General features: G+C 28.1%; 1 protein-coding gene across 5 annotated transcripts in view; it reads right to left on the bottom strand.

The window, feature by feature from the left end:
• Window positions 1-17,569: 17,569 nt before the first annotated feature.
• Window positions 17,570-26,418, bottom strand: part of LOC142325138 (phosphatidylinositol 3,4,5-trisphosphate 3-phosphatase and dual-specificity protein phosphatase PTEN-like) — a 138,531-nt gene continuing 129,682 nt past the window's right edge. For 2 of the 5 annotated variants that reach the window (XM_075366559.1, XM_075366643.1), the window contains exon 11: window positions 24,499-24,644. In XM_075366559.1, the coding sequence (XP_075222674.1) occupies window positions 24,514-24,644 (131 nt within the window). In that variant the 3' untranslated portion in view covers window positions 24,499-24,513. Of the gene's footprint in view, window positions 18,779-20,831; window positions 21,855-24,498; window positions 24,645-26,418 lie in introns of those variants that run through there. The other 3 variants (XR_012756515.1, XM_075366733.1, XM_075366911.1) reach the window with 3 other exon arrangements.

Consider the following 26,418-nt stretch of genomic DNA (forward strand, 5'->3'; position numbering starts at 1 on the left):
CGTCGATAAGAATGATAAAACGTGGCTAAACTTTATATTTAAGACATACAAGGTGAAGGAAATTATGGTTTATGAGGGGACTCGGATTTAATTTGATAGATTTCAATCAAAACAAGGCAATAGAAATTGATGATATACAATTTTAATCATTATACTATCTACAGAAATAGGGTTGAATAAGCTTTCTAATTTAATATACAAAATTTATGAAACTGGGGAAATACCCTTTGTAAAGTGTAATTGTTATCATAGAATAAATAAATAGATTTGCTAACTTCATACCATAGTTAAATGTATAATAGTCTGAAATTACTCATTACGATAGTTTAGAGGCAAATAGAATACGTGGAAGAAGATGAATCGGATGAAAACTGCTTCATCTCAGGACATTCTTGCCTTTAACTTAATTTTAGAAGGCTGGCTTAAGAGAATAAATCAGCTGTACGGTAAGCATTTTAAAATGCTTACTCCAGAGTGGAATAAAATCTTAAAATTTACAGAAAAAAGAGTAATTTACAATGAGTACAAAAATCAAATCAAAGAAGCAGTTATAAAAACAGAAGATGAAGAAAGGAGTAAGATAAGATTATGATACTGTCCCAGGTGCTTTTCAACTAGAACGTAAAAAAGAAATACAAGAACTGAAGGAATCATTTGAGAGTGGAATTACTAACCGAGGGAAAGATGCCAGGATTAACTGATAACATTGCTCAGTGGAATGCAGACTGGCACAAGCAAGAAGAGTTTTCATGCAAAAAAGAAGCCTGCTAGTATAAAATATACATTTAAGAATTAGAAAGATTCTTGTGAAGATTAAAGTTCTTTATGGAAAAGAAACATGAAAAATAGGAAAAACCAGAGCCTTTGAAATGTGACATTCAAGATGTTGAAAATTAGTTGGATAGGTAGGACAAAAAAATTAGAACGCTTATGATGATACATATGCAAACATATAATGATACATATATGCAAACGCCAACACAAAAGACTGTTGCTCAAAGATAATGAACAAAAACAGAAAATTGTGATAATTTGATTAAAAACTACTCAAAACCAGAATGATAACTTGATCTACCAAGTTTCCAAACTGTCGGAATGGAAAGGAAACCTAGGCAAGCCATAAATTTACCAAAAGCTTTAAGTAAAAAATATGAAAATGAGCAACAGGAAGTAAATCAAGAATCTCAGTGAACCAAAAATATTGTGAAGAAAATTTAAGTAGTCTTCAGTGTCAAATTTCTTATGCCTCTACTGAATTTCCTGTTAATGTTTTATTATCTTCAAAAACAATACTACTTCAGTATACAAGTTGAAAATAATGGAGACAGAATACATATTTTTCTCATTCCCTTCAAAATAACTTTCCTTCTTTTTATCTTCTCTTTTTCTCTGAAAAAGGGAAAAATTGTAAAAAATTCTTTCTCTGAATTTTGGCCTGATTTTCCTTAAAATTTTAAACATCCTTATTTTTTCTACATTATCAAACACCTTTTCCTCATTTACATATTGTACACAACCAGCGTTATTTTTGGTAAAAATAATGCTGGATTTAAATTGCTCACCATTATTATTTGGAGGGGTTGTCAATCTTGAATATCTTGCTTATATTATCTGCATTAATTCTGATTAGTAGCTATGGATGACTGTACAAAGGAGAATTGCAATTTATTATTAAAACTTGCTACAAATATGATGAGTGTTTTGCGGATACAATTCATAAACTTTGGGAAATATTATTTGGTTGAGAAAACTTATCGAACAAGTTGATAGTTCAGCGATTAGTGAGAAAATGTGAAGAATGGGTGCTGTTTTAGACGTAAAATAATCTGATCACCCTTGCACCAACCAGTCTCTTAATAACATCGAGTCATTATATAACAGTGTTGCAGCAAACCCAAGAACACCGACTCACAATCATTGAAAACATCTTGGGATAACCAGAATGACTTGAAGGGAATTCTAATAAAAAATCTGCATATGCAGCCATACAAAATACAATTAACACAACTTAGTCAAAGGATCAACTTAAGCACCGAGAGTTTACTAATTCTGTTTTGCAGCAACTAGCAGTAAACAGTGATTCTATAAACACTTTAGTGATGAAGGATACTTCCATCTTAATGTGTATGTCAACACGCAAAATTGAGGAATTAAGGGAACAGAGAAAACTCAAGTCTTCATGAGATTCAGTTATATTCACTGAAAGTTATTATTTGGTGAATTTTGGTCTGTGGAATTATCGGCTCATACTATTTTGAGGATTAGGTTGGAAATGCAGCAATAACTTGTGGTTTCTACAAGATTGTGCAAACTAAAAATGACACCCTGCAGGAGAAATGCTTGACTCGATTTGTTACATGATCTCCAGGCTGTATAATTTCAAACCATGCCAACCAAACATGGCCAATGACGTCATGCAATTTGTAGCCTTGTGATTTATTTCTTTGGGGATTTTTGAAGCTGAAGGTTTATAAAAACTCTCCGCAAAAAATTTGTGAGCTAAAGGGAGAGATTCAACAAGTGACTGTGAAAACAGAGCCACACCTATGTTTGAAAGTGATGGGAAATTTCAGGAAAAGAATGATGATATGCCAGCATAATCTTGGAGGACATTTGTCTAACTGATAGGGGATGGTATACATCAGAAAGTGTTAGTGAAAATTTACTTGGGTACTTTTTATCACAACATAAAATAATTATTTTTTAAAAATACCATTAAAAAAATGTGTAAGGTATTCCATCCCTGAAACTGAAACTTTTAAGATAAATTTCTCTTTATTTTTACTACTCCATCTACTTTAACTTGAAGATTTTTTCTCATATTCATCTTTCATCCCTCTTTAAAATAATTTTTTTTAAATTATAGTTTTTATTAAGATATAAACCATATTGAGAATTTTTTTCTGAAATGTTTAAATTAATATTTAATGCTACCATTTTAATTATAATACATCAAAAATAAAAATTTACCTGTAAGAGTTCTAACAACCATAAAAAATTTATTTGTGTTGAAGTTGTATCTCCATCCTTTGTCTTATCTTACGAAGACCCATTTTCTACATTGATACAAAAATAAAATAGAAAAGAATATTTAAAGAAACTAAAACAGACTTAAAAATTACACTGAAAATTAATAACCAATGCTTTTCCATACTGCTTTCAATTTTGACTTTCTGAAGTCTGTGCCACATTAAGAATTAGTAAGTTTAATTATTTTCTTAATTTGATGCTGACTTCAAAAAGATAAACTTTAAATAAGTGGAAAAGCATTATTTTGAAATTATCAATGCATTTATCAAGTTCCTACCTAACAAATCACTCTAGAAAAGTTTTATATTTTTTTCTTTAGAGATGAAAATAAAAAACAAAAGTTTCAAGAGAAAAACCAGTTATCATATCAATGAAATGACTTTTCCAAACTAATATTCTTATTATTACTGTTCTCTCAATTATTAATTTATTTCTAACAGTTACTGTCTCTACTTCTTAACTTACTGTCTTAACTTCTACTTATGCTATATACTTGGCAGTCTTACACTTGATTTAAATAACTGATAACTGATATTTATATAATGTATGCATTTTAGTAAACCTTACATTAGAACAAACTTAATAGCTTACACTGTTATTGTGTAATGATTATTACAGAATTTTAATTTTGACAGCCATTTTGAGGTAAACTCAACAGCCGATTGTTGCTATTCATGTATTTTGGTAATCCTCTACTGATGTTTAATCCAAATCTGAAATAAAAACTCTTGAGACAAAAAGTGTTAAGACATATACATTGAATTCAATGATGAACTGTCCATTTATTGGTAGTTTTCAAGTTTTATCACACAGTGAAAAAGTTAAATTTTACACTGTATTTAAATGCCGTGTATCAACTACGCCAGCTTTTACCTAATTGAAAAAACTTATTTATTATAAAAGTTATTTTGTATTATTATTTACCTATATTTCTTTATATGTTTTAATTCTCTTTAATCTAAAAATCCAGCTATGCTATTCTACTCCACTTAATCCTGATCTTGTTTTATACAGCATTTAAAAAAAATTCTCTATAGTGTAGTTCCTTTAAAAATAACAGTAAATATTAAAAAATGCTTTAGAAAATTTTAATTTAACACTAAGAACACTAGAATTTTGACATTTTTTTCTGAAAATGAGATTACTTTTTGATGTATTTAAAATCTTAGTCTTAATTTTTTAATGCAAATGTAATTTCTAAAAAAAAAAAAAATGTAGAGATTATCTGCCAACTAATTTTTTGCACTATGAAACCCTTTCTAAACTACATTTCTTGATTTTCAAATGTAGAAACAGCACCATAAAGATTAAACTCTTTAAATCTGTATGGTCATTATTAGATTATAAAAAAAAATTTCTCCTAACAAAATACCATTACTATAATCTGGTGAAATGTATTCTTACTGAAGTAATAACTCTTTATCAACCAAAAATATACTTATCAGAAGAAAATTAGAAAAACTGATTTACATTACAATAAAAACATAGAGGTAAAACTTAATTAACATTTTACAATGAAGTAAGAAATGCAACTGTTAGGATTATTAAATTTATCAAAGTGTTGCTTTAAGCTATCAAATTATTTGATTCTTCAACACAAGACATGACTATAGATTTTCTGCAATGATTTTTTAATGTTAATTTTCTATAAATTCCTTTCAAATTATCACAATATTTACATGATGAAACAATCATTACATTTAGGGATCAACACATCCACTGTAAAGACTACTTAAATATTCATTCATATTCCTTCAGTTACTGTATTCTGATGATCTTCAAAATAACCAATATTTGAAATTCTTTATCTAAAAACATAAAAATAGTTTTTTCTCTCATTTCTGAGCTGATGAAATTATAGAATAGATATTGTAACAACTCAAAAAGATGAAAATTTTGAAATGACATGTAAATGAATTTTTATTTTCCTGTGGTTAAATGACTTTTTACATTTAGAAAAGAGAGTTTATGTAGATTTATCTTTTCACTATCTGAAACATTCTATTTAAAATTCGGTCAGATGAACAGTAAACATACAAATTTAGTCACCTGATATCCTTTTAACTGAAAATGTTAGATAAATAGCAACATTTCAAAATCAATCATAAATTATTCAAAAATATACCTAATTCTAGACTGTGGATAAATTTACACAGTTTGAAAATTTTCTTCAAGATCATATGTTTTTCCACACTCCAAATGCATTAAGAGATGCTATAATAAAGTTCCAATAATTTATTTACTGGGAAAGAATTACTTACCTATCCTAATTTCCAGTCTTCTTTGAAGTAGTTCTTCTGGGTGTTAAACAATTCCAGCAAATGTCCTATGATTTAAAGCACCCCTAAAAGTCACCCGGCATTGATGTGTTTAGAGCCTAAAGCAATTTGATTTCAATAGACTCAAAATTGTCTTCTCTCAAGGAAATTTTTATTTTGGGGAAGATGTAGAATCAGAGGTAAAGATCATCATATCTTTATCATCTAGATAGGGTGGGAATCAGTGAATATCTTATTTGGTTGCAACAAACTCTCTCATAGTAAGCAAGTTAAGTAAAATACTTAGTAATGGTGAAATATTCAGACACTAGTGGAGTACATTATCCGCAACTCATTTAAAATCTTTTCTTAGCTATTGCAAAACTTACATTTCAAAATGGTAAAATTTATGATGAAAGTCTGTAACCACTTAGAACAACACTCTTACAAAATTTCTAAATTTTTTTTAAATCTACTACCATTGGTGATGTACAGTTAAAGTTCCGACTTCTACTATATACTTTCCCTGAGTAAAAAACGCCTTGGCTTTATTTCAATTTGAAAACTTAAAAAGAAATGGCTGAATTACTTTATTATCTGCAAAATGGTCAACAGTGTCACCTACTAAGATTTCTGTGTGTTTATTTAAGTTATGCAGCTACAATTTGGGTAATGAATAAAAAAGAAAACTGTAAATAAATTTTTATAGTTAAAGAAACATGTAATTAGAATTGTCTTAAGAATTTCATATTTAGATTCACACGAACCTTTCTTCTTTAGAACTTCACTATGCTGCAAAAAGAATTTGTACAATCAAAATAGGTTTTCATATTAGACAAACCCATCAGTTATAAGAGTGCCTAATATAATCCGTTTTCATTCATTTTTGGCTTAAGAGTCATAAGATACACTGATTATAAATTGGCATCAGAAAATCTGGTGCAGTTAAAAAACGAAATTAAAACATCCTGGTAGAACAACCATATTGCAAGTCGATGAGTTTCTTGAGCTCATGTTAGGTCATTTATGCTTTTATATTTATTTATTAGTAATTACTTTGTTACTTTTCTAAAATGTTGTTTATAAGATACTTTGCTTCTATCTTTGAAAAAATTAAACTGGTCTATTACCGCATGTTTAAATCATACACTAATAACAAAAAAAAATTCAATCTTGAGAAATTGAAAAAAATCTTGTTCTAAGTATTTTTAGAGGAAATCTGATACTATAGTAGGCTAACCTAAAATTTGTTAGTCAAACCTAAAATTTAACATATAATTCTTCATGATTATCGAGACTAAACACAAATTTTAATCATTTTTTGTGCCATTCTGGATTTTAGGCTAACCAACGAGGTTTAATGTGTTATACATTAATTTTTGAGTTCAAGAAATATAGTATACAAACATAATTTTAGGACATAAATTTGATGGTGAGAGTCACAAATTTAGAGGACAGGATCAGCCTAGTACTGGCTTTCTTTAAAGTGAGAAATAATGTAATGTCACAAAATAAAGTGGCAAATTAAACAGATCTATTTCATTTACTTCTTATGACAGCTATCTTATGGATATTCCACAAGTCCCCAAATTTTCCATGCAGCTTTCTGGATTCAGAGCTGACAAGTAGCCATGTCCTTTATTCGTGACATGCGAGTGAGGTATAGTCTTGTACAGACTCAGGCTGATCATACCTGAGATGTGTGTTAATTGAAACCAATCACCAAAGAACGCTGTTATCCACAATCTAGTACTCAAATCTGAAAAAATGCCAACTGCCTTTATTAGGATTTGAAGCTGAGAATTCTTGACTTTGAAATCAGCTGATTTTCGATGATAAGTTTTACCACTAGACCTACCTAGTGGTTACTTCTTATGATTAAAATCATTAATCGAGAAGTTACTAAAAGCATATGTTGACAAAATTAAATCTATTTTTATATTAAAAATAAGAAAAAAAACAGTGATTCCAGAATTAAAATAAGTTTAATAAAGAAGTAAAGTAGATTTAAAGTAAAAGTAAAGTAAGTAGGTTTATACTTTTATAAATGATGACAAAATGTGAAATGGAGTATTGATAAAATCGGAACAAAAATTATTGCTAATAATTTAAAATGAACCACTACTTACAAAGAGTTACTGACATTATTTATTTTTAAGTGCCGGGTATATTAATTGTATTCTTTACTCAAAATAAAAGGATAGAAGTCATAAGATTGCAAAATTTAAAATAATAGCTGAATAATGTACTTTAAAGCAAAAATAAAAACAAAATCTATTTTTTTAGTCCAATGCTGAAAATTATAAAACATTTGCACTAAGCATTAATACATATAAATAATGAAAAAATTAATACATAAAGAAGATTAATTCATAACAGTTACTGATAAAAGATCATTAAAATATATTAGAAAAAAGTTGAACACAAAAATTAAAAAAATAAGTAATAATGAAACAAAATTATCTTGGGATAATATAATATTGGAATAATATAATTATATAAAAATATTCAATTTCTAAAATAGTTTTCTTCAATAATTTTTTTTTGCAGGATCAGATTACAGAAAACAGATATCACAATACTGTTATCATATGAAAACTTTACAGTGATATAATTATTAAAAATAGTATAAATGGAAAGGATAAAAACTAGTATTAACTTAATTTAAAGGCTGGTGTTGCATGTCCATGATATTATTAAAAAACCATACGGTCTACTACCACATATAACTGTTAAATTTTACCAAGGCAATACTATTATTGTGATAGCCTAACAAGATCACATTTTTCATCCTCATGAACTTCATTCAATCACCTTTGAAATAAACGATTTCTACTATCAATATGCTAAATTTAACAACAGTAAAAATGATGAAAAAAAGAATCATATTATTGTAGTCCTTGTATTACATCAATAAGTGATGTTTGTATTAACCATTCGGTGTCCATCACACGTGTACACTAGTTTTATCTCTAAATGTTGATGTTGCAAACAGTGAAAATTACATTTAATTAAATACTGAATCGGATAATGAATACTTAAGAGACAATTACTATGACAATTCATCAGAAAGTAATTGTGGACAGGAATAGTAAGGTTACTTTCTATGAAAAAACAACAGACTTTTGTCAACTTCTTAAAATTCAAAACAAACTGAACTTGAATCCTTATGCAAATGACTGAGAAAGAGGCTAATTTGCCAACAAAACAGAAAAAAATATCCCATAAATTTAAAACCTAGTATATATGTATGTACAGTCCAATTTACAAAATAGCGTGTTGAAAATAATTATCTCTTTCATTGTATAGGAAGTGATAAAATACGTTATTTCACCTAAAACTTATAGCAAACAAAATTCACTTATCTTTCTGTTTTTCAAAAGAGTAGAAATTTAAAATTCCTTGAAGAACTAATGATAGATAGTACTAATTGAGGGGTCCAGAAGCCAAGAGGTACAAGTGATTTTTTTTTTTGAAAAATGAGGTTATGTCTTTAATGAGTAAATGCTTGAAAAAAATTTGAGCATTGGTGTCGCCACTCAAACTAAAAGGGGTAAGAAAAAACCAACTAACAAAGCACCTCAGTGTAAAATTAATTTGGTCAAAGAGCATATAAATTCATTCCTTCATTACATTAGCGACAAGGCAACAAAATCCATTTTTCATTATACAAGGCAACAAAATCCTAACTTAAAATCCTTAATTCAAACTTTAATGTAAAAAAGATGTATTTCTTGTATAACGAAATGTGTACCGAGAAAGGTGTTGATCCTACAAAAAAGAGTACGTACCATGAAATTTAATACACAATTTAATCTCAGTTTTCATAGGCCAAGCACAAGGCATTCTGGGCATTCCTTCATGCAGTGTGATTCTAATTTCGGTCTTATTGAAAATGAGAAAAAGCGGTCATACAGAGATACCTACATTCCTCAACATTGGTGTAACATAGTATCCAAAAGCAACTGAAAATTCATTCTCTGTAACAAAGGATGAAGAGTTCATTACCTTGGACTAACTGAAGCAAAATTTTAAGGACAAAGTCCCTGGAATCAGAAGTATGCAGTAGATGCAGTTCAAAAAACATTCTCCTCTTTTAAACCATCCTCTTAAGATTTAACCTCTTTTATAAAACCATATCCAGTGATGTTCAAGGATTTGAAGTCAGTACGAGCTGGCAAGATAGCAACATTTCCAGATCTAGTTGTCAACACCAACAAGCCAGTAATAAAACAAGCTAAATAAAAAAATCTTGTAGAATTGTTGCCTTATGTCATCTTTACCTCATCTACCATGATTTTTATTTAAGTCTTTTACATGATGAAACTGCTACCCAAAATAATGGAGTACAGGAAGAAGTAGATGAAGCAGATCAGACTTATAATACAGATGATGAAGACTGAGTGAGAAAATACTAGAAAATACTTGGAAACCAAGGGATAAAGAACAAACTGGCAACAGTGACACAAAACTTCTTTGCTGTATATTTTTCTTTTATTGAGAAATGTTTCAACCTCTATCTCACACATTATAACTCACTGTATTTTACATTATGAAGAAGATTTTGCCTACCAACCACGAAACATAGATTAAAATTTCATAAATAACAATAATTCTTAACAATAACTTTAACTCAGATTTACTAGACTACATCTACTGAACAGGTATTTCCAAGAAATCGTAGTTTGTAACTGCCTTAAGTATGGGACCTTTTTCTCCCCATTATTCCTTTGCCAAATAATCATTTTAGTTTTGTCCATACATTTGATACAACAAGTTTAAATTCTGTAGTTACTTGGCTTTTATTTCCTTCTGTCATTTGCAAAACTCTGTACATAATTTTTTTTTAAATCTAAAGGAATACGGGGAGAGCAATACAGAAATGGAACGGGTTAATATTTGTTGCTATTTAGTTGAAATCTTTTTCTTATACAACTGAAATTTTTTTTTAATAATCTTGTTGATTGATTGCATTATATCAGTTTTTATATTTTTCTATACATAACAACTGGAAAGCAGTATAATTACTACTGTGGTGACAATGCTCACTAGTATATTTGTTTTGTTTTTTTATTTATTATTATTCTTATTATCATAATCCCAATTTGCTTGCCTAGGTCAAACAAAACTAATTTATTAATTTAGAAAATTACCATTTCACTGTCTGAAAGTTATCACTAGGAAAATTAATGATAAGAAAAACACATGTACTAAAACATCAATCCCAATTGAGCAGGAGAATAAACAGTAGTTGTTACTATGCTGATAATATGAAATATTTTACAAATATTTGTTTATGTCACTTGGACATGAAATAAGCTGTATAAAAAGTTAGTAAAAAAGTTTTTTTCTTAGTTCTCCTCGAGTTTTTTTAGATGAATTTAGTAACGAAGTTACAACAGTTTTTATTAAAGTTTATAAAAACTTTGTAATAAAAAATCAACAAAACCCACAGAAAAAATATATAAATGGCAGGGAGAAAGTAAATTTCATATGATAACAGAGATTATTCAATTTGCTTGGGTGAAAATTCAATATCAAGTTACTTCTATTTAGTTATTTTAGTTCTAGTTATTTTAGTTGGTATGATTATGGTTGATATTTGATCGCGTTGTTTTATTTATTATTCTGATCACATTGATTTTTTATTTTTATTCGCAAAGAAGTTTAGTTTTGTGTTGTGTGTATTGGTTTTTGTTGTTTATAAACACAAAATAATATACACTGTAATGTTTGCAAATGGTTTATGTTAAAAATAAGGTTATGTTTACTAACTTTCACTGTTTATGAACATTTGATTTAAAACTTTTATACAAGTAATTCATGAATAAAATATTAAAAACAATTCATCAATTAAATATTAATGAATACTGTGTGTTTATGGACTTTATTAATAAACAAAATTATTACATTTAAAACTGTTCGATCCAGCTGAAAGGTATAAAAAACATAATAAATACAAAATAACTTTTACGGTAAATCAATTAACTGAAGACAACATTTATGCAAATGAAAGCGAGATAGATGATACTGACGAAAGCAGCAACCTGAATCTTGTTTGAGTGATAGTGATGATTCTAGCAACTACAATGAACACGTTCCCAAAAAACTAGACTTTTATTCAAACAAACTACAGTACTAAACTGCATTACATTAATCTAGACAATTCAAACATAACAGTTACAGATAATTTTCAGCCAGTTACTTCAGAAGACCATAGCCATGATAAAATATGTCGCAATACTACAACCTCTGCCATTTATAGAGTCAGGTATAATTCTTGAAGATAATGTTCAGTCAGTTACATCAGAAGACCATAATCATAGAACTACAAAATAACTCTGACTAGCTCAACACAGCAGTGGCACATAATTATCAGCCAGGTACATCAAATGAATTTAACCAAGGTCACCTAGGCAATCCTCCAGGTAGATCTTTTCAGAATAATTCTAGATCCAGTAATAGTATAATTACTAACAGAGCTAGTACTTCTAGAAGTACTACACTCAAAACTACAAGGCATATCACTTCTAATGTAACAGTAGATGATGATAAGGTTAATTTTAACGATGTCACTGAAAAGGAAACCTCAATGGTTTCTGTGATTTGAGTGAAAAACCTACTGATTCAGGGAGAATACAACAAAGATTTTTATTGTGAGGTTATGGGAAAACCTCACCTGATGAGATTATAGTAAACCTTGATTACTATTTACTATTTATAAACCAAGACATATTAGAACTTATAGTTATAAAAAACCAATCTATATGCACAGCAATACTGCAAATAATTTGCAGTATACTGCAATAAATTTTAAAGAGAAAAACTGTCAAACGGTATTCAAATTTAGTATTATGGTCTGATTTATGTATCGGTGAAATGCTACCTCTTTTGGCATATATTTTGTGGATGGTCCTTGATAAAAAACTAGCAATAAAAGATTAATGGTCCAACAACATTCTATACAAAAATGATCTCAGTAAATCTGGTGAAATAAGGCAAAATTGATTTCAAATTCTGTTGGCAATGTTATATTTTACTGATAATGAAACTTGCAGGCTTGGAGACAGGTTGCATAAAATTCAAAATCTGATCGACAAAACTTAATGAAATTACACTGATAAATCAATTGTCCCTTTTAAAGGGCGCTTAGGTATAAAAGCCTACAAAGTTTGTACTTAGAATGGTTTCATGCACACAGTGATTGTATGGTGGAAAAGCAGGAGACACTCCTAAAAAAAAAAAAAAACTGAGAATGTAGTGATGGAACTAATGGCAGCACTATTAGGAGCTGGTAGGTCATTGTATACTGATAATTTTTACTATTTAATTAATCTAGCCTATGAACTAAATAAAAAGAAAACTCATCTCATTGGAACTCTTTGGAAAAAAGAGGAAATATAATCCAAATTCTGTAACTGGCGCAAAGCTAAATACAAAAATCTGATGTGGGCACTACATGACTTCCTTGTATGCCTATTAATTACATATACAAATTTTTCGCTGCAGTTCATTTAAACTTATTTCAATTGAAAGTGAGATACAATTCTCTAATTCTTCAATAAAGAGGACAGTTACAAAATTGCTGACATATTAGTTTTTATTAACATCAAATATTTATACAATTATTAATGCAATAATCTCACATGAAATATTAGGATAGAGTAAAAGTCCCTTTATTACTTGCATTACTAGATCAGTATTAATCATATCCTTGTGAGTTGCTGATTAACAAAAGTTTCATATTTCTGGTGCGTCGTATGAATAAAAGTTAATAATAATTAAATTATTCTGTTTACAAATGTTAATTTCGACCATACAGTGTAAAATATTCAGTTTTTATTACTGGATTATTTGGTGAATAATCAGAAATAAAACAGAAACAATCATACAGGAAAAAGAAAGATAACATGAAGAAAGATATTTCAAAAATGACAAGATGATAAATATAAAGAGGAAGAAAATGTTAAAACCAAAGAAAGAATAAGAAGGAAGAAAATTTTACAAACCAGAAAAAAAACCGGGAAGAAAATGTTGAAAACAAAGAAAGAATAAAAATATTAAGAGATGATGATGAATATAAAGAGAGAGAAGATTTGAAAACTAGAAAACAGTACACAAATTAAGATCAGAAAAATTATATCAAAGCAAAGAGCCATTCAATTATTAGCAATAAAAAGCAAATAAATGAAGTGATGATCAATTCCAACTTAGGGAGAATATTGTCTGACATATCACAGGAGTAATGAACTGAAAGATAAGAATTTTTTGCAATTTATTAAAGATCGGGCATAAATGGCTCAGTGTATATGTTGTTTTTGTGAGGTTCTATTTTTCAGTCACTTAATTAACTTTAATGTAGATAAAATTAAACAGAAATTAAATAGAAAATCCAAAAACAATACGATTCAAAATTATAATTTTCAATTAATATTAAATAATCAGATGCTTCACCAAATCTATTACATACACACATATGTAACAATGCCTATTAAATTATATACACATTTTTAAAAGTACATAGAATTTTATTTCACTAATAACTTCTGATTTTTTTTATTATTATTGAATTATTATTTATTGTAAATTTTTTTTACAATCAGAGGTTAATAATTATTAATAAATCAGTATATTTAAATTAAGAAAAAAGGTGAAAAAAAAGCAGATGAAGTCGGATTTGAACTGATGTGCCTTCCCCTTGTAAGATCCAAATGCTTCATTAATGAAAATAATACAACTTATGATATATATATATATTGAAAATCTCTTAATGAGGGCTTATTACTGCAGTTAAGAAAAAGTCCAAAATCCAAATTTTTGGGGATTTTGGGCTTTTTTGGACACTTTTGGTTCAGTCGATTGCAATAAAAATGGGAGGTGCACAACTAGATATTACAACAGTCCTGAATCCAAAATTTCAACATCCTACGACTAATTGTTTTTGAGTTAGGCAAGATACATACACATGTACGTATAGACATCACGCCAAAACTGGTGAAAATGGATATTATCGTTGAAATCTGAAAACCAGAATTTTTCACGACCACAATACTCCCTTTACTTTGTACAAGGAAGTAAAAAGGAGAAAATGAAAATGTTACAGTGATACAAATGTGATAATTGGGAAATGGAAGTATAACACAGACATCTTGTTTCTTACAAGTGAATCAGTACCAGAACAAAGTGACGTGGGTACAAGTAGAGAACGTACTATAATAAAACCGAAAACCATAATTGACTATATTAGCACTAAAGGGTTCATAGATTTATCAGACCAGACCGTATCTTACAACTCCCCACCTCTATTTCCTGTTTAGCCTCTGAAACCACTGTAAGGTATTACTTCAGAGAATGAATGAGGATGATATGTATGTAAGTGTAGTCTTGTACAGTCTCAGATCGACCATTCCTGAGATGTGTGGTTAATTGAAACCCAACCATCAAATAACACCAGTATCCACAATCTAGTATTCAAATCAGTATAAAAAACTACCGTTACTAGGGTTTGAACTTTAGAACTCTTGACTTTGAAATCAGATAATTTGCAATGATGAGTTCACCACTAGATCGCCACAGTGGTTTAAATCTTATAACTCCCCTGTCAGAAAATCACTCTACCAGGGGATTTATTATCATTATAGTGAGAATCATCATTATATTTATTATTAACATTACGTTGTATCGGATATTATTCTAGCAAGAATTCAGTGTATTTTCAAATAAAATAGGTGCATCAACATTTTTTTTTATTAGATGAAAGGAAAAAGGAACTGTAAATTTTGATAATTAAAAGAAAAAACACAAATGAAATTCTGTATTAACATTAATACTGAATGCAATAAAGTATAATTTTATAATATTTGTTATTAATTAAAATACAATTTGGCAAGAGAAAACAGAATAAACAATTTTTATGAAAACAAGGTCTGTAAAAAATGTATAACTGCAAAACAGATCCGTAAAATTTAAATTTTTCTTCATAATTAACTATCATTAAGTATAAATTACATAATGTATGTAAGAATTCAGAAAAAATTCAACGTTACGGTAATAAAGATGAAAAAAGCCTTTTGTAAAACTAATCTGCATCCTTACATTTGTGATTTTTTTTGCGTTCTATGTACCTTTTAATTGTATATTTACAGTTCTTTTTAAGAAAAAAATTTGTACTAGGCCTTATAAATGGAAGTGATAGTAGATATGAAATAATTCAAAATATAGAGATAACACTATAAGAAAAACAAGTACCTTTTTCATACAAAACAAAAATGCTGTAACAAACCGACAGGCATTCAGAGATAAACATAAGGTATAAAATTACATTAAGTAAAAATTTAAACAAATTCAGAAGTGCTTTTGAATGTTTTTATAAAACCAAGCAAAATATAAACTTACACAAAAGCACAATTTAAATGTAAGAGAGCAGTGCTTCTTATGTGTGGCATAAATACTTAGCTTATACCAGTGGCATTTTGGATGAAGGTTATACGATTCAATAGCAATAGTAAGAGCTAAAAAACTATTACATTTAAATTCCTTAGGCTAAGCAGCAATTTGATAGTGCCATGTGTCACTGGGACTACAAGAAAAATCATCACAGATATTCCTAAAACTCTTACAGAAATGAAATTCACTAAAGAAAAAATTGACTATTATATGAGCGAAATGACCACAAAAAACCCTCTGTATGAGCAAAACCCTCTTGATAACATGTGAAGAAAAATGAATGTGAGATTTTTAATATCTCTTTACTTTTTTTAATCTGTTTTTGGGAAATTTTGAAACCCGGATTTTACCAGTTACTTCAGCCATTAGATTTACTGTTTAGCTAATGGGTAGAAAATACAAGAGCCTCCAAGTCAGTCGGCAGCTCTTAATTCCAAGGATAACTCAAGAACTTTAAAGCATCTTCATTCAGCGTGAAAGATCTAGTAGGGTCAGACTTACAACCTCAGAACCGATGCTTTAAAGGGATCAAGAATAAAGAAAATAGTGGTGGCGAGAAAAAATTATGTACATGTTGAGATAGATCAGGGTAGTTTACAATTTTGCCCGGGACCCACAACATTTTACAACTACACCTCATCTCACTCTCATAGCTAAGGCACCTGAAGAAAAAGTGATATGAACCAGAAATTAAAAGAATACAGTAAATGCAATTATGATACGACAATACAACCTTGACAAAGACTCTTCAGGCAAAGAGTGTTAGTCATATATCATGTTCACGGTTGAAAAACAGATAAAGAAAGAAATTAATTATGTCCTTTTTAAGACAGTTATGATGAACACTCTGATCTCATTTCATATAAACAAAATACTGACAAAGTATTTCAAGAAGACAACAAAATGAAAATAATTAAAAAAATAAATAAATAAACAAATTTGCTTCCACTTGCATATTAATAATGAAAAACAAAACAAGCTGTTATGGGAAAAGTGATTACTAAAAGAATATTATTTCAGATGGAAATAATGAAAGAGAAAAAAGTTGATGATTACATTATGAATGATAAACAAACATAATGTAAGTAAAATACTGTAAACAATGAAAAGTAATAATCCAAAAATGATGCACTTCAACTGAAAGTAAAATATTTTGTTTACTTTTGTAATTTTAAAATCCAGTTATTGATATAATAAAAAAACAAAGATAACTCTTTTTATTAGTATTTACGTCATTCATTTCAATTTAATTAATTCAATATGTAAATTATTAACTGTGACTACAAACTTTTTTATGAATTTTCAAAACAAATTCTTTCAATTTCCATAAAATAGCTACTGTTTATAGTAGCACTATCGGCCAGAACTAAGATTAATATCATAATAAACAGTAAGAAAGGTAGTTTATTAAGCGATTTCATTCATGATCACTTATAATTTTAAAAAAAAAAAAAATGACAAATTAATTTTAAACCTAAGGGGAAGGTATAAACAACTAATTAGATTCATTATCATCATCCTTTTCTTTTAAAGAGATAGTTAATTTTTTATATAAAGATTGAAAAAGTAATTAAGAAATCAAAATTAAAACAAGAAACCGGTTTAAAAAGAATTATTTAAATTAATTACAAGAATTACACAAAATCAATAATTTAAAATAAATAGTACAACATTTTTAGTTCTTAAACAGAAAACAAAGTAGATTTCATAATAAAAATAATACCTTAAGTTTTAAAAACAAGTTATACTTGATAATAAAAGCAGTATTACATTATATTCGTTTCATCTAATAATAATATTATTACCTGCATAATATGCACATAATTTTATTCCAATCAATCACAACTAATCTAAAAACAGTACTCATCATTAATATTACATATTATAAAAAGAATTATTTACTTCACAAGCTGTTATTTTAACCATAAAAGAGTTAGAGTACTTATTTTTAAAAATTCATTTCTCATCTATGCAAAAATAATCTAACACAACAATTTTTAATGAAAGGTGACATTAAGTTAAAAAAAATCACTAGAAGTCCTTACAAGAAAATTATATAAGTTGCGTGCATACAAATGGAAACTAAAACAAAAGGAATTCAAAGGACATTAATTTGAGCTAATGACTTGCTTAAATTTAAGTCTATCATTTCAGCCACCTATTCTACTATAATGCTAATTAATGATTTTCTTATTTTTTTATATAAATGCTATCACATTTAATGGAGAAAAAAATTACAGCTTTAAAATATTCAGACAATGGTCAACAGTCTACAGTGTCTGTTCTGTTCAATGAATTTATTTGTTCACTTTTAAAAAGAACCATTCTAAGCTGATCAGACGTTCTATTACTTTGCATCACAAAGAACCATCTTCTTTACACTAAACATCACATTTATCTTTGCTCCAGACTGCAATACCAAACACTGTCAGTTTATTGGCAAGGAATATTTCTACACCAGACATTCTGAAGGGGATTAAAACATTTACCTGCAGGTGACAGAGATTGGGAAACCATAAATACAGAGAGAGAAAACCAATGTTTACAAGTACACTGCTCACAAGCTTGATTTTTAATCTTATTTACTACTTGGATATTTACATTTTATACATAAAACATTAAGAATTAATGTTTTTGCTACGCAGATAATAAAAAATAACAATATCAATTTTTTACTCCTGCTAAGCCAAACACAAATGCCCAAAATACAGGTCGAGGAAGAGATCAATTTATCACCAACCAGCTATTACGACAACCATTTATATCATGATGTGGCAAGACTTAGATTTATCAATCTAATAACACAAACGCACTGAATTTGAATGCTAATGTAAATCTAGGTGTGTAAAGTAAAGGGTTATCTACAATTAATACCATATTAGTCCAAATTCAATAACACATAGTTAATCCAATAACAAAATTGAACTAGATTTGAATGCCAATGTAACTCAATAAAGTCAATGATTGACTACAACCCACATATATCACAGTCTGCTACTCACTACATCAACGATGTCACTGGTGATCTGTACTGAACCACAAATCTAAAAAAAAGAAATTACTTTTTAATTTAAACAAATAAATCTAATTATTTTTAAGATCTAAAAAAAAATGATTTAATTTGTAAAGATGTAACAAGGTTCTCATATCACTCATTAAAGTTTAATTAATATGAAAATGTGTGAATGTGTATTTTTTTAACCTATGTCAGATCAATGAAAAAAGATTATTTTTAAACACTAAAATCATCTGTGCTCATTTGATATCAGATATACGGGCATTGTTATCAATATTTAATTATATTAAACATGATTAATATTATAAATCGAAAGATTAATAGCTTTGATTCAGTTTTTAATATTTGTATTTGACTCCTTTTAATTTTCTTAAATAAATATAATCTTTTTTAATGATAATATCTAGCACACTGCAAATATTCTGTTTACAAATTAACTTCAAAACAAAAGCCTCAAAATAAAATTTATTGTGTATGAAATAAACTGTCGGACAATTATGTCTTTTTCTGATGATTCTGAAATTAAAATGGACAAGAAAATAAGATAAAAAAGGAAAGAAGTTAATTTTTTTAAATTAAGACAAATATTAACCTGCTCATATAAATTTTTATGAGCTGGTGAAGTAGTATTTGTAAATTTCTAATGATCCAGAAATCAATAGGTTTTCCCCAATAGGATAAATATACTACAAAAATTTGTAAAAATAGATATACAATCTTTTTAAAATAATCACAAAGAACAGATTTAGCTAAAAGAGACCACCATTTATTACAATAGTTAGAACATATTACCTTTAATTATTTACCCCGTTATCATTTGACTCCTTGAACATCCCCAATTAATTATTTTCTATTCTAAGCTAACCTTACCAGCTCAATGCATTTTCTCTATTGAACATCTTGAATTATCTGGGTTTTTTTTAATACCAGGTAAAAAATATAAAAAATATAAATTGGAATATAAATATTCCAATTTATATTTTTTACCTTCCATACTTCTAAAGTTACCTAGACAACTTAATATACAACCCATTATTCTAGTTCTTTTTATACAATTTGCTATAAAATAGTCTCTTCCCTTTTACTAACACGTATGTTTTTAAAAATCTGTCAAGAGTGGTAGTGGAACAAGTACGTCTATTTAATAATAAAAGTAAATCTGTTTATATGCAGAACTGCAATAATAATAAATAAATTTAAAAAAACCAATAATTATTAAACATAAGGTTTGCAAAAATAAAAAGTTAAATCTTCATTAACAAAAGTTTAATGACGAATCTAGTCAAATTATTTATTTCATATACTATCTCTTAATTTTTATCTTGTTTGGTAAACAAATGACAAAAAAACCAAATGTCCTGGATATTACTGAGTAACCTGTACTCAGTATTTATTTTTACAAGCACTGCAGCAAATCCAAAGAAATCCATCGCAGTGAAAAGCCTTCGGCCATCCTAGAATGTGAACTGAATGATGCTTTGATTCAGATGAGGACTTCAGAGAAGAAAGTAATTACAAGATGGACACCATACAATCAAAGAATGAAAATTTATTTCTGGTAAGATCTCAATTCAAAGGAAAAGAAAAAACAAAAATGTTCAAACAAATTCACAAAATAATAATAATAATAATATAAATCACTTTTCTCCAGTAATCACTAGTGAAGTAAAAAATCCAAAATTTATACTCTAACATCTTATTTTGATTCATTATAGTGTAAAATCATGTTAATTGATAGCTATTTTATGTAAACTGACTTAGAAAAAGTGTTTTTACTATCTCAAGGTAATTAAGACATTTCTTAACAGAAATCAAAATACTTTTTGAATTTTACACATAAAAAGACACTCTAAAATTAAAATACATCATAAACAAGTTTGCTGATGTATTAACTTTGATCTGAAACTTTAAATTTTAAGATCCAGGGAATTTTATCGGCATTCATGTAATTTTGTATTTGGAAGTGAATTTGAAACAGAAACTTTTATATTTTGCTTGATTTAAACTGTTATAATAAATATTTAATTTTTTTAAATTACTCTAACACTATTGCTGTTATTAATGATAAAATTATAACCTTGCGTATAACATTTTTATTGAAAGAATAAATAAATTTATGGATTTATTATGCAAGTAAAAATAAAACACATACATAAATATCTAATGCAAATGTATGTAGTAAATCACCATAAAGGTGACAAAATAAAATAGAACTAAAAAAAATTTGTCACTTTACAAAACTGAGATGCAGTCAATTTTGGGTACATGTATTACAACGCGGTAAAATGCATATGCTTAAGGATTAAGTTTAACTTTATTTAAATGCTATGTTAATGATGTATTTAGATCTCTGGGTCATTTCATTAGATAACTAAAATGACTAGGTTTCAAAAATGGTTGGAATTAAACTGGAGAAAAAGCTGTAACTGGGTACAATTTGTTAATTACATAATAAGTTAATAAGTACAAAATAAGTTAATTACATAAGATTTGAAGAAACTGAGGAAAGTGGAGAAAATGTAATAAAATATTGCTCTTACTAAATTTAAAAAAAAACAAGACAACTGCTTATTAATTGATCATTTTTATCAACTTATTGTTAATTCAAACTGAAAAACATCCAGTAATAAATAAAATAATCTTTAAAACCACGAGCACATTTCTTCAGTTTAAATAAAAATCAGAGGTACTGTTTATCCAGAACTTTACAAAGTTATTCATACTGTCACATAACAATAATATAAATAAAATTTTAAAAAAATTAGTTATAATAGAATTTAAAAAAACTACTCTCTAGGTGACTTAAATGATATATTTGTATTACATTTTAAATTTATTACAACCTATTATAATATTTTATTAAAATATTATAATAACAAATTACTTTTGAACAATTTACTTTTGATAACATTATTATTAATAATAATAATAATAGTAACAATTATATTAATATTTACATACGGCCGATACAGAACTGTTGAATGAATAAAAATTAACTCACTACAACCTTTATCCATCTAGCAGACTGGCAGGCTGTCAGAAAATATAAAATGAAATCACAGATACTGCTTACAGTAATACAAATCAAAGATGAGTTGATTCTCCTGTGAACATAAAAAAAAATAAAAATAATACTTGGTAAAAAAAACTTTGGTAATATCCACTTTAGGAATTTAAACTATCTTTCCACTAGAATTGTGTTCTTTCTAACCATTAATTTTTCACATTATATAACAATAAAACAGCTATCAAAATATGTAAAATAATAATTTTGGCATTTGAAATTATTTTTGTTACAGTACAAGAAACAGACATATCTGTACTGATCAGTTCTAACAAAAATATAACTGCATGCTATTTCTGATAATTTGATGAAGTAAACAGAATACCATTTCTAGGTAAAAGAAAAAATGAAAACTGATTGTACAGTAACAATCATAATGTTTCATTAGGAATCCATTGCTACACAATTTTCTATGCTTGCTTTGATTATTTTGCTACTATTTGTCTTAGTAGGCTGGATTAATTTAACACTACTCCCAAAAGATTATAAAGTAAGTATATAAATTAGAAGTAATGTTGTTATATTCTGAAAATATAGTACATTGGCAAACTCACTTGTGGTTGCAAAATATGTCAAAATCAACAGCTTTATTACTGAGTACAACTTAAAATGTTAAATGTTACTACAGATTTCTTAAAGCTGCTACTGAAGTAGGGGTCATATTATCACAAGTTAATTCAACTGAAAAAATATCAGATCCATTATTTAGTATTCAATTCTCACCAGTATGTGAACAATTCAGTTTAGTAACATTCAGAGTACTGTCACTATAAAACAACATATATATTATTAAGTGATTACATTACAGTAAAATAAGTACACTTAAAAAAGATTAAACCACAACCACACCCCAAGTCTATCTACAAGCCAAAAAATCTTACCTGAAAAATGCAAAACGGCATATGATTATTAACACCCTCAGTTTTTTAAACACTGTGTTGTGCCTAATGACTTCAAGCAATCATTACTTTGTATATAATTTTAAAGGCTACTTACATTAAAATAATCTGCCAGTACAGTCACAATAATCACAGTTATTAATAAAATAAGTAAAAATACCAAATCCAATTAGTTACAGAGTAATGCGAAATAAATTTTATAAGCATATAAAAAAATTCCAAGCCTGACAGGATTTGAATCCAAACTTTCTGTATGAAAGATAATACTATTCCAACACTGAGGCAGAGTAAATACCTAAATATTTATGTTACTAATAAAATATTGCTAGTAAAAAAATAGATAAAATCAGGCAGCTGTCTGCATTCTTCTTAATAACCATACCGAGCCAATACTAAATAAAAGGATGCAAATTAATTAATTTCCCTTTACTACTACCCCATAACTAAAAAAGAAAACTATGCACGAAAATATTTATTACTAGGTTCCATTTTAATAATTATGGAACTAATTCATACCAACACAGCAATTTTAATGTATTAACAATACACTTGATTTTAACATACCTAGCTGTTAACCAACAGTAAAATGAAAACCAATACCTATGAAATAATGAAATTTCTGTCTAATGCCTAGACTTTCTAATGAAACACTTCTACTTTGTAATACATTCAGTTTGAAATGTCATGGATTTATAGATCTCCTTTATTTCACAATAGTTAACCATAAACAGTAACTGATTATTATAAAACGACATATTATTGTATATATCAATTCAATTTTAAATTACCAGTAACCAGAGTTGTTAACTTTCCTATGGCATATAGATTTTTATTACCTGAAATAAATAATTTAACAATTTATAAAATAATATTTTTCTGTACCATGTTCCTGCATACAAGTTAAAGATAGAATGTACACATATATTTTGTACTCATAAGTTAATTAAATAATAATTTTATTCACCTTTTTCATGAACATTTTTTCTGTAAACAATGAATATGAAAGTAATAAATAAGTAGTAAGAATTAATAATATTATCATCTGAGTACAGCTTGAGGTACTGATATCAGTTCCAACCTATTGCTACCTCTAAGTTTGGTTACAAGATGTTTATCTTTGCTCGCAGAGATAACATTAGTCAAGCCTTTACACAGTATTAAGGTATCAATCTGAAACAGCTTTATTTTGTTGATAATACAATACAATGCTCTTCACATCATACACAAGTAAATATGTCTCCCTATTTTCTATTTTCACTATAAGAAAAATGTTCTTTTTATAAAATTTAATTAAAAAAAATTAATCAACTCAATTTTTTTAAATTAACTCAATGCGACTTCCAGTACTAAATAAAACTTCCCATGATGAATGGATGAATGGATGACTGCAAACAGTTTATAAAACTCATATCATGAATATTTTGTTTCTTCAGTACATAATTAGCAGTTAAAAAAATAAAAATGATATCAAATCATTCTTACTTTTACAGCACATCATTCAGCAATCTTACTTGTATCTCTGGTGGTAAATTTTGTCTTTCGAAAATCTGATTGTAGATTTAGCTTCTTTTTATTACAGGTATAATAAATATACTTAGTTTATCAATTATGAGTTACAGTTAAATTTGTTTACCTTTTAACAATAACAATTTTTTTTTAAGAATATACAGAGTGAGCAAAAAGATATGTTAAGCAACCCGATAAATAATATTTTTAAAAAAATCTTTATTACCATAATATACTGTACTGTACTTTACAGGTGATGGGAAATGATGTGTTACTGAAAGAACTCACGCAACATTATCTTTGTGCTATTTGCTGTGTGTGCCCCACTGCACCATCTTGCTGCAGCCAGCAGTCTCGTTCATCAGGCTTTAACAGTGCCACGAATTGCCTGATGATGTCCTGGTAACATTCAGCTGTTATCATTTCTGTGGAAAAGATTGAACCTACAATTTTTTTCTGCAAAATCACATACCAAACTCCAACCTTCTATAAATTTAACAGGGTCTCATGGAAAATATGAAAGTTTCCTGAACTCTGTTGTTCTGGCTGTTTATGTAGCCAATTAGGTGAAACCATGCTTCATCAGAGAAGAAAACATAATCTAACACCTGAAAACTGCTACAAATGAAATGCAAAAACCATTGATAGTAATGTAGTATTTTCTCCTTAACAGGTTCTTGAAGCTCATCAACGATGTGAATGCAATATGAACAGAGTTTTAGCTTCTTTATGGCTCTGTGAACACTCCCATAAGACATTCCGGTTTGTTGACACAGTTTTCATATCGATTTTCTACATGAATTTAACAAAGATAGTCAGATAATTTCCAAGGACGCATCACTTAAAACCATAGGTGGGTTGGATTGTTTACATTCATCCACACTACTGTGGTTTCCCTAGAATGAGTGACTACACATAAAATCGTTGATTTATTACACACCTGCGATTCAGTGGGTTCCACTAAACCCACCAGTTTGATCTAGTGGTTAAACTCGTCATCACAAATCAGCTGATTCTGAAGTCAAGAGTTCTAAGATTCAAATATGGACTTGAATACTAGATCACGGATACCAGTGTTCTTTAGTGGTTGGGTTTCAATTAACCACATATATCAGGAATGTTCAACCTGAGACTGTACAAGACTACACTTCACTTCTATTCATACACATCATCCTCTGAAGTAATACTTTATGATGGTCCTGGAGGCTAAACAGAGAAGAGAGCGATTCAGGAGAAGCTACCCTAGTCTTCCTGAAATTTTAAGAACGACTGCGATTTACAGTAACTTTCTAAAATGAACGCATATTTATCAGCTCACACCTTACTCACCACTATCATCAAAAAGGAGGGAAATTGTTTAGTTATCATGGGCTACTCTTCTATCACAAGCTTCTTTTAGAGGTCACCCTTTGCCAACATACACACTCCTGCTGCCAAAAAACTAAACTTCCCTCAGCAATATGTTTCCAAATTTAGAGTGCATATCTTTTGGCTCACTCTGTGTAATGAAGGAAGTAATATACTAATCCAGAAATGTAACAAAAGGCACAATTCAAAACTGCTAAAAAAAGGCTTAGAAATTCTGTCCACTATAAGAAAAATAAAAAGCACATTTCAACTTTGTATCTTTTAACTTATATAATTACAATACATTTATTTTCACTACTAAAAAATTAATTAAATATAAAATGTGTTCACATCATACTTAAAAACGAATCTTACGGTTAAGAATCTCTCATTTATACCATTACTGTATTGAATCATAAAGCTTATATTCATAAAAAAATAAAAAAGCAATTTATATGCAGATATAGTCAGTCATAACTTGTTACATCACAGAAAGGCCTATTATGTATGGATCTCACTAAGCCTCACTTCAGATGTAGAATTACCAAGCAGTATATTATCATTCTTATTACAATCATATTATCATTCTTATTATTCTCTTCTGCATTTTGCTTTTTTCATATTAACAGCCAAAATATTTTTTCCTCTATGTTAACACAGCATGAAAGAAGGTATTGTTATAATTATTTAACAATGTATTTATAGTACAGTAGAGGTATTCTATTAAAGTAGAATACAATCCTAGTATTTCAATAGATAACATATCTCTTTATTGCATTAAAGTAATAAACGTTCTCTACAAGCTTTTTAATTGTAATCACGATATTAACGATCAATAAAATTGTCATAAAA

This window comes from Lycorma delicatula, chromosome 1 (genome assembly GCF_047948215.1).
Source record: "Lycorma delicatula isolate Av1 chromosome 1, ASM4794821v1, whole genome shotgun sequence".
Classification (NCBI taxonomy): domain Eukaryota; kingdom Metazoa; phylum Arthropoda; class Insecta; order Hemiptera; family Fulgoridae; genus Lycorma; species Lycorma delicatula.